Genomic DNA, 19,233 nt, shown 5'->3' with positions numbered 1-19,233 from the left:
TAACTGCATCGGGAGGGAAGGTGGAGATAACTGCATCGGGAGGGAATAAGACTGCACTGTCCTCACAGAGATGCTAAGGCTTAGTCCTGGCTATATAGCTAGCTAAACTCCCAAATGAGGATACAGAAGACGTTGGTATAATTTGCTGACTTTATTCAACCATCACTTGAAGAGTGAAACTAAAAATAGAAATGAAACAAATCACTTTCGTCCCCAATAACAAACAGGTTTGCATCAACGTAAATCAGCGATGATTAGCTGCTAAAACAGCTAAACGGTTAGCATGCGTTCGCTAGCATTAGCACATCGTTCAAACTACTACACAACTGGATTTAAGTGTCCGATCGCGAGTGGAAGCACACAACAACAACACAAAAGACGATACATACAGGCGTTGCCTCTGTAGATATTTTACATTAAAAAAGAACGTAGGCTCGTAGCAGTGTTTCCCCTCTCTCACTAACTTGCTCACTCCCTTGGATGCGGCATTTCTTCTTCGTGTGTAAGCGCGCTCTTCTTCACGTGAACGCGTTCTTCTTCGCGTGAGGAAGCGCAAGGGCGCTCCCACTTGAGCGTGAAAGCGCCATGAAAACGAATGCATTTCAATATACTGGTAAATAATACGCTTTAACTGGGGTCCCCAAACAACGGCCCGCGGGCTGGATACGGCCCGCCCCCCCATTTCGTCCGGCCCCTGAACAATACCAGAGAGCATTTTGACTTTTTTTTTTTTTTTATAGTGTTATTTATTTTCTGGCCTTTTTCTGTGAAGAACTCAGAGTTATTTGGTTATTATCTATTTGATTAATAGTGTTATTATTATTTATTATTATTATTACTATTACATTATATTATTTTTTTTATTTTATTTACTTTTGTTCTGTAAAGAATCCAGAAAGGGTTATTTGATTGCGGCTTTCTGAAAAGCAATAATTTTCTACATTTTGGCAGTCCTGCAATCGTCACACTTTTTCTGTGTTCTGTTCAAACTGACCCCGGCCCCTCATCAGTTAAAAGTTATGTGGGCCTCACAGTAAAAAGTTTGGGGACCCCTGCTTTAACACATATTGCCAACGGCAGAACAACGACCTATATGCCAATATTCATTCATTCATTCATTTTCATATTTTTTATTTCTATTAGAAAAATGTTTCAGTAAAATGTTACACATTCTTGTGCATTTGCCACTTATTGCCACAGTTAATATTGAGGCTTTGGGCCTCTTTTGACCTCGTTGTGAGTTTGTAAGGTTGTGACTTCTGATTAAACTCGATGCCAATCAAAACGCGTGTTCTTCTTTTTCCCCAAATTAGAATCGATAAGAGAATCGATAAAGAATCGAATCGTTAAGCAATATCGATAATGGAATCGGAATCGTAAAAATCCTATCAATTCCCATCCCTAGTGATTCGAGATCATGTTTATTTACAGTTTAAATGACAATTATAGGTCCCGCGGGGATTTTGTCTTACTTTTTTTGTAAGCTATGATATTCATCAAATTGCGGCTTCAAGATGTTTGTCTTCCCTGTTCCACATTGTGACAGATAACAAGGCTGCAATCAACCAAAGACAGTAGGTCTCTGTGACTAGAGAGTGTAATCTTAAAATAGCACTCTTTTTAACCCTACCCTATCAGCAGTTAGGTTCATAGGTCACATCTTTCTCCTGTTTATAAATGCTGCCGACAGCCGTGAAGTAGGTTTCTAATGTGGAACCTTTGGTCATAGTGCTATCGCACATAATTTCACATCTTTCAATCAACGGCCCTTGGAGGTATGTAGTTCTGCTTTAGTTTTCTTTATACGATTTTTATGTAAACAAAGTCAAAGCTCTGGTATCTGACTTACTGTATTTGACAGTGGTATTGTTATATTATGTACAACTCATTGAATGGATCATATCTCTAGCACTCGCGTGACACAGTTTAAAAAAAATTTTTTTTTTAATTTTTTTATTGCTTTACCACTGTTCCACCAGGGGCTGATTAAATACTGATGTCATCTGCTGTATAATAATGCTTATATCTTTGATATATACAAAACCATTATTTTGTAAGTTGGGTATACTTGTATTAATTAATGTTTCGTGGTGTACCGTGGTTTTAAGAAGTCAAGTTTTCAGTTTTATTTTTTTGAGACCGTACAGGCAAATTGACATGACCCCTTTGCTTCCTGCTGTTGGTGCGAGCAGTAGGCCCAATGATAAGATATAACTTTTCTGTGAAATGATACTCAATTTGCTATTGTAAACTGTGGGGTTAAAAGTTTTTACCTATCCAAACATCAATAGATAATACATGTTAGTGTTATGATTGCATTATCGTGGTATTTACATATATATTTGCTCATTATAATCTGGTATTAGTCCATTCTAATTGTAAATTCAGTATAGTTTCCTATCAAGTTGGCTGCCTGTGGCTTGTGTTTGAATGTCTCAACTTTGCTGCGTGCCGGCAGCAATGCTCATCTGACATCGTAGTCCTGATCCCCACTTCAAGCATTCTTGCTTTCGCTTCCCCTCGGGCTTCACAGGAGACCTTATGAGGATCATTTGACTCCAGTGAAATTGCTGCTTGAGGCTTTTTTGGAGTGGAGAGAACAAGCAATTTGCTCCCCAATTCTCTCAAGACTGTATTGTGTTCCAGAAGGCTTGTCTCGCTTATTAGATACTGTACTGTATGTAATTCTCGGAGCAAGATAGCAGTAGACTGTTTGAATATTGTATTAATATGCCATCTGTTTTTTCTCCTCTTTCTTTCATTAGCTTCACTGCTTTTCGAGTATGCGTGTTTTACACGCAACGTGTGCTTTGTTTGTATCTCAAATCAGTTATATTTTTATATGATTGGCAGGGGGCCAGAACTTGGAGACAATGCAAGTCCACGTGCACACTCGATTTTGTTTCCTTTGTGTGCTCACCTTCCTCTACCATCAGCCAAGCCACTGTCACGGAGACGGGCACCATCAGCATCACCACGGTCATCACCACACCAGCCACACTCACAATGACTTACAGATTTCCGAGGCTCCGTACGTCGCAAGACCTAGTCCCACCACAGAGTTCACACATTCTGAGGAGGATTCTTTAGAGGAAGAGCAACACTTTTACATCCAGCAGTTGTTCAGATGTTACGGGCAGAAGGACCGACTCGATTTTCAAGGATTTCAGAATCTTCTGGTCAGCCTGGGCCTTGGCGAAGTGAAAGTGGTGGACCTAGATCACGATGACCTTGGGCACGACCACGTTACTCATCTAGCCATTCTCGAGGTGCAGGAGGGCCTTCATACGCAGAGCGAAGGTCATGGTCACACGCATCATGATACCGGCAACCGTCATTCGCACACGGAACAAAGTCTCACACAGTGCAGTCAGCACACCGCAATCCCACCTGCCAGTGCGACGAGAGAACATCCAAGCAAACACCACGGGGATCACATTCACGTGCACAAAGAGCATAGTCATGATCATGATGATAAGGATGACGGTGAACATCTTGAACATGACCAAATGAGCATAGATATGGCTTCCATTAACCCGGAGCGTCCCTCTTCTGTCCAAATGCACCAGCCCCGTGACCATCAGGACCTGGGGTCTTCTCCTGCCCCCACGGATGCCAAGTCCAAGAAACCAAGAAAACCAGGAAGGGTGCGAGGACATCGGGGGCAAAACAAAACCCTGTCAACCCCTGCATCAACGTCTGATAATCATAAGCATGAGGTCGATCACGATCACGGTCACGGTCATTCTCATAAACACAAACGAGAAGCACCGGGTGGATCCAACACTGCCACAATTCCTGGCCCTGTTCTTTATGGACATGTGCGTGGCTTGTCTCATCAGCATGAGCAAGTGAGTAAACATCTTGAAGACTTGAAACTGATATCCAAAGCCGATTTTGTAAGCCGATATTTGAGTCCAATATACTTAAAAGAAAATTATTTTTTTTAAGCACGTAGATTATTAAAGGCAATTAAAAAAAAAAAGTTTCAAATTTACAATTATGACCTGAGACTTGGTATTAATTTGGTCTAGTGCTACCAAACCAACGAACGCAGCATTTCTTTTTATGATTATACACAGTCTGCAAGAACAGGACATTATCTTCAAGTGATTAAACCCACCAGGACGTCAAAACGAGATGTAAACAAGTGAGAGTGAGAGTTTAAGAGGATGCTCGCCATGCTAATGCTAACACAAATTCTACACTAGCGCTAGGAGTTACATTTAGTGTAGGGATCACTCAGTAAACACCTTAAAAGGCTGAAGCAACATTGCATATTCGCTCATGCAAGATTACAAATAATCTGACAATAAATACAAAATAGGCAGGTCTGAAGCTTCCTGTGGCAGGGTCCTTCCGGGGTCCTACCGACAGTTAGCAGCGGCAGCAGTTGCCAAAAGAAATGGCTGATAAAAATCCAATATCTAAAGAAACTCCATATATTGGCCTTATATATTGGCCGAGCTCCAATTTCAAGATAATTACGGGTCACTTCCTGTAAATTTTGGTTCATTTTGGGCACTTTCAGGTTACTTCCTGTTTGATTTGGGTCACTTTCTTTTTAACTCATTGGCTGCCATTGACAGTGCTAGACATCCAATCCATGTTGACTGGGGGGGGGGGGGGGGCGAATAAATGAATGTAACTACGGACACGAAAGCAAGCAAAGAGCATTAGTGTGCACACTCGATCACATAAATCTACGGTTTTACAGTGCCAATGTCAAAAGCACGTGATTTTGTATTTGCAGTTTGAATGAGCAACAACGTGCCTGCCAGGCAAAACAACCCCACGTGCTGGATTGGAGCTCTTAGATGGTTGCTTCTGGCCCGCGGGTTGTACATTTGACGTGGTTTAATCCATTTTGACAGGTCAAAGGCACGTTTAGTGCCTTAAATGGCAGCGAATTAGCTATTTTATTTCATACTTGATATGCAGGCAGACAGAAATGTAAGTTAATTTCACATTAAATGTCAATCACCCCGACAACACCTCCCTCTTCTGTCCCAGTGTTTGAACCTGACCCAGCTCCTCAACTACTATGGACTGAGTCCCGATTCCCTCATCTCTCAGAGTCAGTTCACCTATCTGTGCCCCGCCCTGCTGTACCAGATAGACAGACGATTGTGCGTTCGCCATTCCTGCCAGATGGATGCAAAGAATGCCAGTTCCGGTAAGAACAAAGAGTTTCGTTGAGTGGGCTCACTCCAGCATGCATGTCAATACGATACTATAATGGTAAAATCAGTCCGAAGAGTCGCCCCTGGAACACCACTACTCTAGGTAGCAGAAAAGATATCACACATTTGGAGTACACTTTTTCTAAATAGGAAGGGCAGTAAAAGTCAACATCTATATCGCACTTGGGTTGGGATGCTATCAACTTGACCTAACCAGTGCACTCTTTATTTTTCGCTCAACTCGGGTGTGTTTATAGTCATTTGAGCACTCTTATCTTTTCTTCCATTTAACATTGCCCCTTTTACGCAGTTTTGCTCAAGAAAAAAGGCATGCCACAAATGTAGACTGTCAGGGTAAGCCCTGTTACTAATTAAATGCAGCGCCATAAAGGAGATTAAGGATCACACACAAAGAGCCGCGTGATCTTGCTGTGTGATCTCGTCGTGTCATGTAAATGCTCTGGCACAAGGGAAGGATCATATTAACGTGTTTAACTTGTCTGTTTACCATCACATTTGGGGATCTATTGGGTCAGATGGGAGAAATATTTTGATGTTGATTAAATTACCTAAATTTGAGTAACCCAGAAATCATTTTTAGTCTTGCGAGACAGTCAAAAACAAGACGCTGTCTTCCAAAAGGCAGCTATGAATCGGATTAAATATACATCCCTATTTTACACTCGACAACATCCGGGGACGGATCTGATGCAAACCTAGGAGTGGAACAGTACTCTGTCTGTCTCTGATGACGTTTCACGAGCACATGAAAGCATGAACAAGGTAGCCCAGAACTCCAGACTCACCGCTGTTCCAGCTATAGAGTCTGGGACCCAGCTCCTTATTGGCCTCTTGAGTCCGAACAAAATCGTCTGTGCAGTCAGATTAGTTTATTTTTCGTGACGTGTTCTTAACGAGCAACGTCACTCTTGCACGTCGGAAGTCGTCTCCACAACAACACAGCTGGTGAACGTGAGAGCCGAGAATATGTTCCTATCCTCTGTAAATTCAGTTTTAAATGACCAAAAACACATTGAGTCGCTAAAACCTAGCCTGGTACTCCAGACTCACCGCTGTTCCAGCTATTGAGTCTGGCCACCGTTAAGCAGATAAAATTTCCAGTGCGGAGCAAGCCACAGCAAACAGACAGCAGAGTGGACCAATCAGCGACGGGTGGGACGAGGGACTTGCGCGCGGAAGTAAACATACGAGGAGAGCGGAGTTTATTCAACATGGCTAGCGCGAGACAGACTGTTGTCAACGACTTGTGTCGATGTGTTTTTGGGAATTTAAAACTGATTTTACCGTGGATTGGAACATATTCTCGGCTCTCCTGTTCGCCATCTGTGTTGTTGTGGAGACGACTTCCGACACGGAAGAGTGACGTTGCTCGTTAAGACACGTCACGCAAATAAACGAATCTGGTTTGTCGATTGATTTTGTACTTGCTCGAGAGGCCGTTAATGGGCTGGGTCCCAAACTATACTCTCAGTGGTTGAAAAACACAGGGAGAACAGTCTGGCCGTGCCAGGCAAGCTAAAACCTACAGTGTGTCTCGCGCTAGCCGTGTTGAATAAACTTCTCCACTCTCCTCGTATGTTTACGTCCTCGTGCTAGATTTTCTTGTCGCTTTACCAATGTCACGTCCGCACGTTGATGATTGGTCCACTCCACTGTCTGTTTGCTGTGGCTTGCTGCGCCCTGGGAATTTGATCCGCGGAACAGTCGCCAGACTCTATAGCCGGAACAGTGGTGAGTCTGGAGTTCCAGGCTACGAACAAGGAACACCTTGTGGGAACCCCATGGGCGTCGCCAGACATATTTCACTGGGGCACGTGCCCCAGTATTAATCTGTAGTTCCCCAGTATAAATTTCACCGGTGAAAAATAAATTACTTTAAAATTTTAAGTCTACAGATCACAACCTATGGAATTTGCCTACTTAATATTACTCTGTATTATGGTTTCTTAATATGGTAGTTTATGCACCTTACTTTGGCTATGATCCGCATATGAGTTGACACTTCCACGAAGCACCTTTGGGAGATATGCTCCCTTCATGTGTGTTGGGAGATCTGAGTTCCCAAGTAAAATTGTTCTAATGTGTTGTAAAGTTATAATGAGGGATAAAAACATGGTTGAAGAACAGTAGCCGATTTAAATGCTCTAGCGATACATCACAAGTTGAGTGACTGCTTGGCGCATTTCATAGACATCATGTAATAGAGAATCATTGTGAATTTAAATGGTTCAAAATTACCCTAATTTTCGCACTATAAGGCGCACCTGACTATAAGCCGCCACCCACAACATCTGAAACGAAAACGGCATTTGTTCATAGATAAACCGCACTGGACTATATGCTGTAGCTGTCCTCACTGTATTATGAGATATTTACACCAAAATATATCAACTGGTGACACTTTAGTTGACAGCGGCATCATAAGACTGTCATAAGACCAAATGAATCACCATTGCTACATTGGTTCAAGAAGCTTCAATTTGGCCATCACGGTTCTCTTGGGGGAGACAGTCAACCTCTGCTACCACCTGCTGTCAACCCTGTTGTCATCCAACATGCCTTCTAGCATGCATTGCAGCTCTACAGATGTAAATAAATCAAAATTCATGTTCTGTGTTAATTATTTCTTCTGTTACTGGTCTAGTTGTTTCATTAATTGCTAGATATGGAATTTGTTAACACTTTATTTGACAGTGGCGCCTAAAGACTTGTCATAAGATATTTTTTTGCCGATTCCGATACTTTGAAAATGACGTGATCGGACCTGATCGATCGGGACATCTCTAGTCATAAGCATTCATTCATGGCCAATATAATGTCATGTCATAATTATTACGGTCTTATGGCAGTCTTATGATGCCGCTGTCAAATAAAGTGTTACCTATTTACCCAAATAAATTAACAAATAAGCCGCACTGGACTATAAGCCACAGGATTCAAAATGAGGGGAAAAAAGTAGCGGCTTATAGTCCTAAAATTACGGTACTCTTTACGTATCAGGCAGTTAACGGTGGTAAACTACTCTGGTCACAAATTGAAGCAGCAGAATAGCTGCCGTCTTTTAGTTAACTGGCAATAAATAAACAAATAAATGCTAGTTGAGTGAGAGGCTCGCAATCAATCGCTCTATTATTGTGTTCATATGATATGAGGTATTTGAACTGTATCAATACTGAAGCTATTTATTCCTATTTGTTTGTATGACCATGATTAGAGCCAATCTGTAAGAATTAATTGCCTCTTTTGGATATACAGTGCCTTGCAAAAGTATTCGGCCCCCTTGAACCTTGCAACGTTTCGCAACATTTCAGGCTTCAAACATAAAGATATAAAATTTTAATTTATTGTCAAGAATCAACAACAAGTGGGACACAATCGTGAAGTGGAACAAAATTTATTGGATAATTTAAACTTTTTTAACAAATAAAAAACTGAAAAGTGGGGCGTGCAATATTATTCGGCCCCCTTGCGTTAATACTTTGTAGCGCCACCTTTTGCTCCAATTACAGCTGCAAGTCGCTTGGGGTGTGTTTCTATCAGTTTTGCACATCGAGAGACTGACATTCTTGCCCATTCTTCCTTGCAAAACAGCTCGAGCTCAGTGAGGTTGGATGGAGAGTGTTTGTGAACAGCAGTCTTCAGCTCTTTCCACAGATTCTCGATTGGATTCAGGTCTGGACTTTGACTTGGCCATTCTAACACCTGGATACGTTTATTTTTTAACCATTCCATTGTAGATTTGGCTTTAAGTTTTGGATCATTGTCCTGTTGGAAGATAAATCTCCGTCCCAGTCTCAGGTCTTGTGCAGATACCAACAGCTTTTCTTCCAGAATGTTCCTGTATTTGGCTGCATCCATCTTCCCGTCAATTTTAACCATCTTCCCTGTCCCTGCTGAAGAAAAGCAGGCCCAAACCATGATGCAGCCACCACCATGTTTGACAGTGGGGATGGTGTGTTCAGGGTGATGAGCTGTGTTGCTTTTACGCCAAACATATCGTTTTGCATTGCGGCCAAAAAGTTCAATTTTGGTTTCATCTGACCAGAGCACCTTCTTCCACGTGTTTGGTGTGTCTCCCAGGTGGCTTGTGGCAAACTTTAAACGAGACTTTTTATGGATATCTTTGAGAAATGGCTTTCTGCTTGCCACTCTTCCATAAAGGCCAGATTTGTGCAGTGTACGACTGATTGTTGTCCTATGGACAGACTCTCCCACCTCAGCTGTAGATCTCTGCAGTTCATCCAGAGTGATCATGGACCTCTTGGCTGCATCTCTGATCAGTTTTCTCCTCGTTTGAGAAGAAAGTTTGGAAGGACGGCCGGGTCTTGGTAGATTTGCAGTGGTCTGATGCTCCTTCCATTTCAATATGATGGCTTGCACAGTGCTACTTGAGATGTTTAAAGCTTGGGAAATCTTTTTGTATCCAAATCCGGCTTTAAACTTCTCCACAACAGTATCTCGGACCTGCCTGGTGTGTTCCTTGGTTTTCATAATGCTCTCTGCACTTTAAACAGAACCCTGAGACTATCACAGAGCAGGTGCATTTATACGGAGACTTGATTACACACATTTGGATTCTATTTATCATCATCGGTCATTTAGGACAACATTTAAACATTTAAACATTTAAAGCTTGGGAAATCTTTTTGTATCCAAATCTGGCTTTAAACTTCTCCACAACAGTATCTCGGACCTGCCTGGTGTGTTCCTTGGTTTTCATAATGCTCTCTGCACTTTAAACAGAACCCTGAGACTATCACAGAGCAGGTGCATTTATACGGAGACTTGATTACACACATTTGGATTCTATTTATCATCATCGGTCATTTAGGACAACATTGGATCATTCAGAGATCCTCACTGAACTTCTGGAGTGAGTTTGCTGCACTGAAAGTAAAGGGGCCGAATAATATTGCACGCCCCACTTTTCAGTTTTTTATTTGTTAAAAAAGTTTAAATTATCCAATAAATGTTCCACTTCACGACTGTGTCCCACTTGTTGTTGATTCTTGACAAAAAAATTAAATTTCATATCTTTATGTTTGAAGCCTGAAATGTGGTGAAAGGTTGCAAGATTCAAGGGGGCCGAATACTTTTGCAAGGCACTGTAACTTCTAACAATTTTGTATGTGTGCTCGTCATAATTTCTAGCTCTTTTACAAGTTTTATTACTGCAGTCTGTGTAATCTGTAACAAGATGCATTATTTTTTATTTCTATTTGAACTAAACAATATTACTCTTGCAAATGGTTATTAGAAAGTTACTTGCTTGCTGCACGTATAAATCAGCAAGGAGGAATGAGAGAGGTAAGATGGGTAACCAGCCTAAGCAACATGAAACCACTTTTAACTTCATTTTCTACATAAACTAGTTCAAATCGCAGTTCACAAATTTTCAAATGAACTGTTCGGTTTATAGTTCATTATTAAAAATTTTGAAATAAGTTCATGGTTCAATAAAAAATAACTTTTTCTTTCTTCTCCCCAGTAATTGCTGCAAGCTACTATTGACAGAATTGATATAGAACCACAGACAGCAAAAATCTTATCCACCTAAACACTGAAACGGTGTCAGATTTATCTTCATATTCAATTTCAAATCCGCATAGGTAACGACCTATTTGTAAAACCTAAATGTTGGTTCTGGGCCAGTGTTTTGTCAGATTTTGCACCCCATCAAAAATGGTAACTTTGCGGGTTCTGTACATGCGCATTACTTTACAAACGGCCGCGAATGCAGCGATTACAAAGTAAACACCAAAAACTTGATAAAGGAATATGTACTTGCGTTTGGTCATGGACGCACACGAAGGAAAAAATATGGCTGTGCTCAACTTGACTGCACACTGCTCTCTCACCGCGTCTTCCCCGTGCCGTTAAGTATTTATTCATGCCGTATTCATCTTGCAGAAGTATGTTTATGATGTAACTTGTTTATGTACCACCTTTTGATAATACTTGGAGTCCAACTGAATGTAAAAGATATTTGCCGCCATAAAAGCTTTGGGAACAAAGCTGCCATATTTGCTAAAACAACACAGCCATGACAGCTTCAGCCAGCTTGAGTTGCCAGGTTGGACAGGTTTCCGCTATTAAGGCTTGTTTTTATAGCGTTTTTAGCCGATGCTTTTACCTACAGTTTTGTTGGAAAGGCTCTAATTATGAACTCATGAATGTAGTATGTGGACGTGTCCCATGATCACCATTGGTTCACACAGCCAATGGAATGAGATTTGGGGGAATTAATGGGGGAAATCACTGTTCTGTTATATGATATCTAGTCGAGGCGGGACTCTTTGGGCACCTATCGATTCGATTACGATTCAGAGGCTACGATTCGATTATGAATCAATTATTGATGGCCACTATTATCTGCTTTCAATGTCTCTTACATTATTTACAAAAAATGTACAAAAATCCTCTGAGGCTTTAATAAACAACTATGTCAGTATCAAATCAACAGTTCAAAACAGTAAATAAAATACTCAAGTCCCCATTCTGTATTAGCTGCTTTAAACTTCATTCGTTTAATTTAATGTTGTGAATCAGTAGTTAAAATTGCTCCTGTTATTCCATAATTTCACTTCTGTCTACTTTCGACATGTGAAAGTTTTAAAACGGTTTAATCATTTAAAGATGGATTCAAGTTGAGATTTTGCCAATTTAGGAGTATTTTAGATAAAAAGTTAATTAGCTTCGCTTGGAAGGTTTGCTACAACAGCCTTCCAGGGAAGCGTACTGCTTTAAGATGGCGGTTATTTACTGATGCCGGAAAGTTTTTCATTTTGCATCTAGTTTTCTATACATGTGCTGCTAACGCCACCATTTTGCATCTAGTTTTCTATACACGTGCTGCTAACGCCGCCGAGTCTGTCATTTCGCATCTGGTTCTTTATACATGTGATATCTACCGTAGCATTATGTGGGCGTAGCGACTGTTGGCAGCAGTCAGATATTATTGTTTTATTTAATCTAGCGACATGGGTTGAGCCAGAGCCTTGAGTTGAGCATTGTCATTACCTGGGTAATGACAAGCATGATGTTTACTTTCGGTCCGTTCCTCATTGCGTCCCGAAGACCACTCTGTGTTTTAGTTCTGCTTTACTTGGCATATTTCAATAATCGGAATTTGGATGTTTGTAAATCGTTCTTGAATCTTCCTTAGCCGAATCGCGAATAATATAAGAATCGGAAATTTCGCTTACCTCTAATATCTAGTGATCTGTGCGCGAGAGTTATGGTGCATTAAAAAAAAAAAAAAGATTACATCACATATACCGCAGTAGAGGGCAGCCGTGGAACAGCGGGAGCTCAAGTTGTCCTGGGACCGAACCGTCAGCAGTTAGATTCCGGGCTACGACGGCCCATTGTCGAAGTGACCTTGGGCAAGGCACTGAACCCTAACTTGCCCTCCAATGGCCTCTCATGGCAGCAGCACTATTGGTATACATGCGGGTTTGGGCACCGCTTGTGAATTCCAAATTCCCTTTGTCAATGGGTGGAGCCGGCTTAACCTATCCACAGTGATAGCCGAAAAACTCACACATACCACAGTAGTCACATCTTTGCTGCACAACACCGGTACTTGACAACGAACGAGGTAATGAACGCCGCTCACAACCGCTAGAATGAGTGTGTTGACAGTAACATTCATGAAACAAAAATATGCTGCATTCAGTTTACGTTTGCCCAAAATATGAACGTATTCATGAACGATTGTTTATTGAAAGACACATCGCTGGTTACAGTGATTATCCTCATTTCTGTACAGACAAAGTAGAAAAACAAAAATCACTTTTTTACAGAAACGTGTTTTGGTTTGATCATATTCAATGTAAAATGCTATTTCAGACATTTTATGTTAGATAAGTGCAAAAAAATTTTTTTTGCTCGTTCGCCAATGCCCCGCTGTGCCCTAGTATTGTGTTAGGTCTAGTGACGCCCCTGGGGGAACCATACAACGAAACAAGCTCAAAGCAGCAGGAGCACCAACTGGTGTAGCTGAGGCAGACAGTTTATTTCTCAGCCACAACTTCATCCTTGCGCCTCACTCATGGGTTCTCTCTGGCTTTGGTTACCATGACGACTGGGGCATAGCCAAGAAGAATTGACAACTTTGTCAAGATATTTAGTGGCTTTTCCAAGCCTTCTAGCAACTGGCAACAAATCTAGCAACTTTTACTGGTGTTCTTGAAGACTTGGGAATTGTAAATTACCCTTTTCTTTTCAGTCACCATATATCCATTTCTGTTTTATTATTATTAAAAAGCAAGTCCCACTCTCTTATGGATCTACCTGTATCAAACACGCCAGAGGCCGCATTATGTCACAATCATAAAAATGGAAATGTTAACAAGAAAGTCGTCGTGACTGAGTAGAAGAGGGCAAAAATAGCACCTTATTAGTGACAAACCATAGGCACTGGACTCTAGCAAGATTCATCCAAAGGCATCACCAGACGCCATGGGAGCTTTCTTCCGTTTACCTCCTGCCAGCATCTGCGGGAGAGCTCGGAAAATTTGCAGTTGTTTTCGTGGCGGTCCCAGATTGCCCCTTTTTTGTGCTGTGCCAATTAGGAAGGCATAAGTGACACCCAACGCGATTTTTCCTGAGACACAGCTCACAGGAGAGTCATAATTGGAGAGAGGATGCGGACCAGTGGATCAGCACCAGCTGCAAAATAAAATTCACATTGGCGCAAGCGTTACATAGTAAAAACCACAGCGCTGATCGGATAATTAGCGTGGTATGCACGCAAGCTGCATTGAGTGTAAACCTCCTGTTATGTACTGTCAAAATCGTATTCATCTGCCTCTCAGCATTTCTACATTTCTCCTGATGCAACAAATTAGAAAGCAGTCAACTATAGCCCTTGGCTTTTTCGAGGCGCACTAAAAATGCGGGCAACAATAAAAAGAAAAAATGAGGGATAGAGAAAATTTTGTGATGTTTTACTTCCTCACGATGAGGTTCACTCATAAACGTATAGATGTGGTCTGCTGCCCTAATAAGGGATTATTTTACATATAAAACAAACACAACTTTTTTTTGCATGTGAAAAGAAAATAGATTAAAAAAGAATATACAGTACATAGAAACACCATGATTGTTTATCAGCCATAACATACCATAGCAATTAGTTTTTCTCAATTGCTTTAGAACATTCCTCAGATCATACTTGAAATTCTCAAAACTTGTTCAATCCTCAAAACATTGCATCACTAGTGCACTTCAAAAAAGCAGTTTCTAATTTCTTTAAACAACTTACAGATGTTTTCGTACATTCATGCAAATGATTTGTACAATTCTCAGCTGTTTCCTACAGTATCAGCTGCATGTCATGATGGTCGAAATGGATTGTCATGGGTCTCCATTCAATAGTCTCACCACCCACAACATTTAGTCTTTAGTTCATTGCATACATGCAAAATGGGTTAACATGTTGTCAGAATACTGTATGTCAACATGTGTGTTTATTTCTAAGCGTTTTCGTTACTTATTTTACGCAACTTATTTTACCCTGCCAAAAATTTCGAATCGTTTGTGACTGTGAGTTTCTACCACACCAATATAATCAGGGAATGGTTTGCAACCCACAACAGAATGGTAATGGAGGTCCTCCCCCCATACTTCCCATTCCTCAATACCACAGAAGAATTTTTCTCCACATGGAGATGGCAGGTGTATGATCGCCAGTCTCACACTCAGATGACTCCTTGATGCCATTAATGCAGCATGCAGTGACATCACAGCAGATGCCAGAGGCTGGATAAGGCATTCAAGAAGAGTCTTTCCATGCTGTATAGCAAGAGAGGACATCCAACGTGATATGAATGAAAATTTGTGGCCCAACAGAGAGGAACGTCAAGATGTCTAGAAAGAATGGGGGAAAAAATCCCGACAGCACTCAAAGTTTAGTTGTGCCAATTGTCTTATGTCCACATTTCTAATTTTGCTTTTGTTTGTCATTTTTTCGTGATACTCAGTGTTATCTTTTGCTCTCTGTATCTTAATGACATGGTCTTTCAAGACATTGTAAAAACGGTAAAAGTGTAAACTGAATCTTGTCTAGTCCCTTGCAATCAATCTCCCATGCACAAAGGTGTAACTTGCAATTTTCATCAAAACTTACGTACACCATCTTCAGCATCAGAGCATTCCACTTAAGGATGCAACAATACTGGGGGGTAGGGGTGGACAACTGGTGGGGGAATACAGTACATAATTAAACGTTTATTTTCAACATCGTCATATTGTTTAAGATCAATGCTGATTTACTACATATGCTCTTTGACATAGTAACTTGCTTTCATGTACTCTGTATTGCATCATTAGATAAAATTGAGATACTGTACAATTGTTGAATAAAAAGTTCCCAAAGATGGAAATGAAGATTATATTCGGATTAGAAAGATTGGTAGGATCTGCTTAAGGCATCTGCTTTTGAAATAAAGTAATGATAAATAAAATACGGAAAAAATTCCTGTTCTGTAATATAAAACCGTCCTGCACCTAATTTAAACTGGACTTTTTTTCACGCTTCTTTAAGGACCTCATGCTGATGGCTTGTTGCCTTCTTGTGTCTATTTAACATTGGCATATATCCCAAACATAACATAGATAAATGTTACTTAACTTAATAAACGTTGAATATTGATTATATGTTATGTATAATTTATTGCATATTGACAACCTAGTGCAAGTGCAACATTTGGAATAATATCTAACTGTACTTGTAATGTAATAGAAAACAAAACTTAAAAATTTGCTGCTTTTTGCCAGGACAAGGTTTTAAGAAGACAAGGTTTGTTTTTGATGTTTATTTCGCGCAAGTCCTGTAAGCATGGCATTAAAGGGAACCACGGATAGAAAGATTTGTAAATCTTAAAAGATAAATGTTGACGTCACAGGGCGTTGACATCACTTGCCTACGCTCCCTGGCTTCCAGAGTATGATTCTAGCGACATAAACATGTCATCTGTTCAGCATTAATGACCATGACAGCACTGTTGATATTTCAAAAAAGAGCAGCAAAAGCAAAATGAAAAGGAAAGACTGGATGAGCAGGGGCGAGAGTACCGGTCAAAACCGGTGTTCTGCCAAAATGTGCTACACCGGCGAAACGTTCTACAAGAGGTAAATTTGACACCCAAAGTAGTACCTTGCACTTTCAGCTTGTTTTGTTTAGATCATGGGTGTTCAAACCTGTCCGCAAGGGCCGCTGTGGGTCCTGGTTTTTGTTCCTACCAATGGAGCACAGACAGTTTAACCAATGAAGTTTATGCTAAAACAAGCAGCACCTGACTGCAATCAACTGATTACACTTGTGAGACACCAGATTGGTGAAAAGATGTCATCTTGTTTTGTAGGAATGAAATCCAGCACCCACTGCGGCCCTATGTGGAATAGTTTGGACACCACTGGTTTAGATGCCTACAGGCAGGACATACTAATGATGCCTTAAGAAAATACTTAAGTAGTAATATCAAATAAAGATGGTTTACATGTGACTACGTGACTAATGTGGTCAACAATCTGCTTTAAAGCTACCACAAGAAAACACAATGCTTCAAGCAGGGCTGGACTGGGACAAAAAATCGGCCCGGGCATTTTGAGCCGAGACCGGCCCACCAGGTATTGATGGAAAGACAATTAAGCCTATGAATGAAAACAAACTTTCTTGTGACAATGCTTTCACACTGTCTTGTTGGTGTATATATACTTAAACATAAACTTAAACATACACCATCCTTCCAGTCCCAATATTCTATACAGTACTTAGCGAATATCAAAAGGCTGCATGGTCTAGTTAACCTCCTGAACAATGTACAACGTATGATGGGATCCTGAAATTAGGACAGGGATTAATACGGAATAGAGGTGAGACATGATCATTGATGAATATATTAAAATGAATAAATGACAGATTTAGTGATTTTTTCATAGACTATTTATTTACTGCATCAATAAAAGTGCAAATAAATATATCCACAGAATAGGCCCTCAAACACAGAGACCTTTAAAAAGTGAAAGGAGACAGGAAGATAAGTGATACAGAATAACACTTTATGGACTTGTATGATCACAGTACTGGTTTCTAGAAAAATCTGGGAAAATAGTTGCATCATATACTCCATATAGTACTCACTTAGGGCAAACTCCTGAACAAACAATGAACAAAGTATGATGGGATCCTGAAAAATAGGACACAGAGTTGAGATGAATATTAAAATGTGTAAATTACAGACTGTAACTATAAAAACACTCAGAGAGCACAGACCTGTTTGTATGTCTGTACCCTCATCTGTTACCTCACTGTGTCAAAAAAATGTGATAAGCCCCTATTTTTCTCATGTACTGGATCACAGTACCCAGAATATTGGCAGAATTCAAATCATAATGTGTCATTTCATAGCAACTACCATGGCCATGTCCTGTATTTTTTTTTTTATACAAGCAATCTGGGCAATTTTCTTGGAGTTGCATACACATATGCTGAAAATCGCCCTTTCCTGCAATGATAAAGAATCCTTCAAAAAAATCCTGGATCAAGACAGTGATCCGGATCACCTCTAAATCATCTCTTCCTTGTCCCAGAGTGGACATTTCCTGAAAATTTCATTAAGATCAGTCCATAACTTTTTGAATTATACCGTACACAAACAAACCAACTTAGCAGAAGTAATTAAGTGATATTTTCACAGACTAATAATGTGCTTACCATATCAATAAACAGTAACCTTGAACCTCCACTTTGCACAGCAACACCAAATGCTTCCTCAAACATGGGAACCTTCAAAGTGAAAGGAGACAGAGGTGTAAAAGAATGTCACCTGATGGACTTGCTCTGATGATCACAGTGCTGGTATTTTTACTCAGTTGAATCATACGACCGTATAGCACAATCTCTTCAAAGGTGAAACAAATAATCATGAAAAGTATGGAGTGATCGACTTATCATAAATATGGTTTAACTTGGCCAATTGAGACCACTCATAAACTGTCATATAGTTGAGATTTCGCACTTTTGACAGAAGTTTGAATGGAAACTACCAGGCTAGATCTTGCCTGTGTTGTCTTACAAAAAAAAAAAGTTATGTGCTCGGACGCGCCGGCGCGTCCGCTCGACCTTATAAAGTTTTTAACTACCTAACAAATAGAGATAATACTTAACTAACTAAATTAATAAAATAAAGTTACTTAAGCACTAACATAATTACAACTAGAATAGCATCATAGAAACCGTCCAGCATTAGAGAAACCCCATCATGTTAGTTTGCATGCACAGCTAGCTAAATTGCTTAACGGCCTAATTATAACTACTGGCGGTGTTAAGAGTTAGCGAGCGCAATGAAAATAAACTACACCCACGCTTAATTCATGTCTGAACCAGACAGACTGCAGTTCAACACTTCTTACCTGAAGTTAGATTCCCCTCCACTCGGACCGCCGGCGGCCGCGGGTCTCCCCTCCTGCCTCCCCTTCCCCTCATCCACCTGATGGCCACCCCCGCCATCGTAACCTGCGGTTGCTGCTGTCACTGAAGAGGAAGCTCCGCCACCGGCAAACATCTGTGTTATTTTAACACATTTAGCGGCATCCGCATGAAGGGCTTGTCTCTTTCTAGCTCTAATTTTTTCCGCGCCTCCTTTCCTTTTGTTGTAGTTATCCATTTTGTTTATCTCCTCTCTCTGTATGTCTGATTAATGTATATCTGATACCTCTGATCAAGAGGGAGGGGGCATCGGCCCTCGTTTGTAATTGGTCCAGCCCATAACCAATCTTGACTGATGGGCCGATCTACCAGTTTTGTGTACCAATGTGATTAATGCCGTTAGGGAAAAAAAAAATTCAGGACCGGCCCAAAATCGCCATCGGCCCACCGGGCAATTGCCCGGTATGCCCGATGGCCAGTCCAGCGGTGGCTTCAAGCAAAGTATGAGAGGGAAATACATGCAAAAAGTATTTTGAGGCAATGAAAAGATAATAGCCTCAATAAAAACAAAAATAGAAAATAATCGCCACTTTT

At 40.7% G+C, this 19,233-nt stretch overlaps 1 protein-coding gene across 4 annotated transcripts in view; it reads left to right on the top strand.

Moving 5' to 3' along the window:
- Positions 1–19,233, top strand: part of slc39a10 (solute carrier family 39 member 10) — a 66,994-nt gene that overhangs the window by 17,583 nt on the left and 30,178 nt on the right. For all 4 annotated transcript variants that reach the window (XM_057852607.1, XM_057852610.1, XM_057852609.1 and 1 more), the window contains 2 exons: positions 2,854–3,851; positions 5,014–5,176. In XM_057852607.1, coding sequence (XP_057708590.1) covers positions 2,874–3,851; positions 5,014–5,176 — 1,141 coding nt within the window. In that variant the 5' untranslated portion in view covers positions 2,854–2,873. The remainder of the gene's footprint in view (positions 1–2,853; positions 3,852–5,013; positions 5,177–19,233) is intronic.

This window comes from Corythoichthys intestinalis, chromosome 12 (genome assembly GCF_030265065.1).
Source record: "Corythoichthys intestinalis isolate RoL2023-P3 chromosome 12, ASM3026506v1, whole genome shotgun sequence".
Lineage (NCBI taxonomy): Eukaryota > Metazoa > Chordata > Actinopteri > Syngnathiformes > Syngnathidae > Corythoichthys > Corythoichthys intestinalis.
This window is presented reverse-complemented; position numbering and strand designations above follow the sequence as displayed.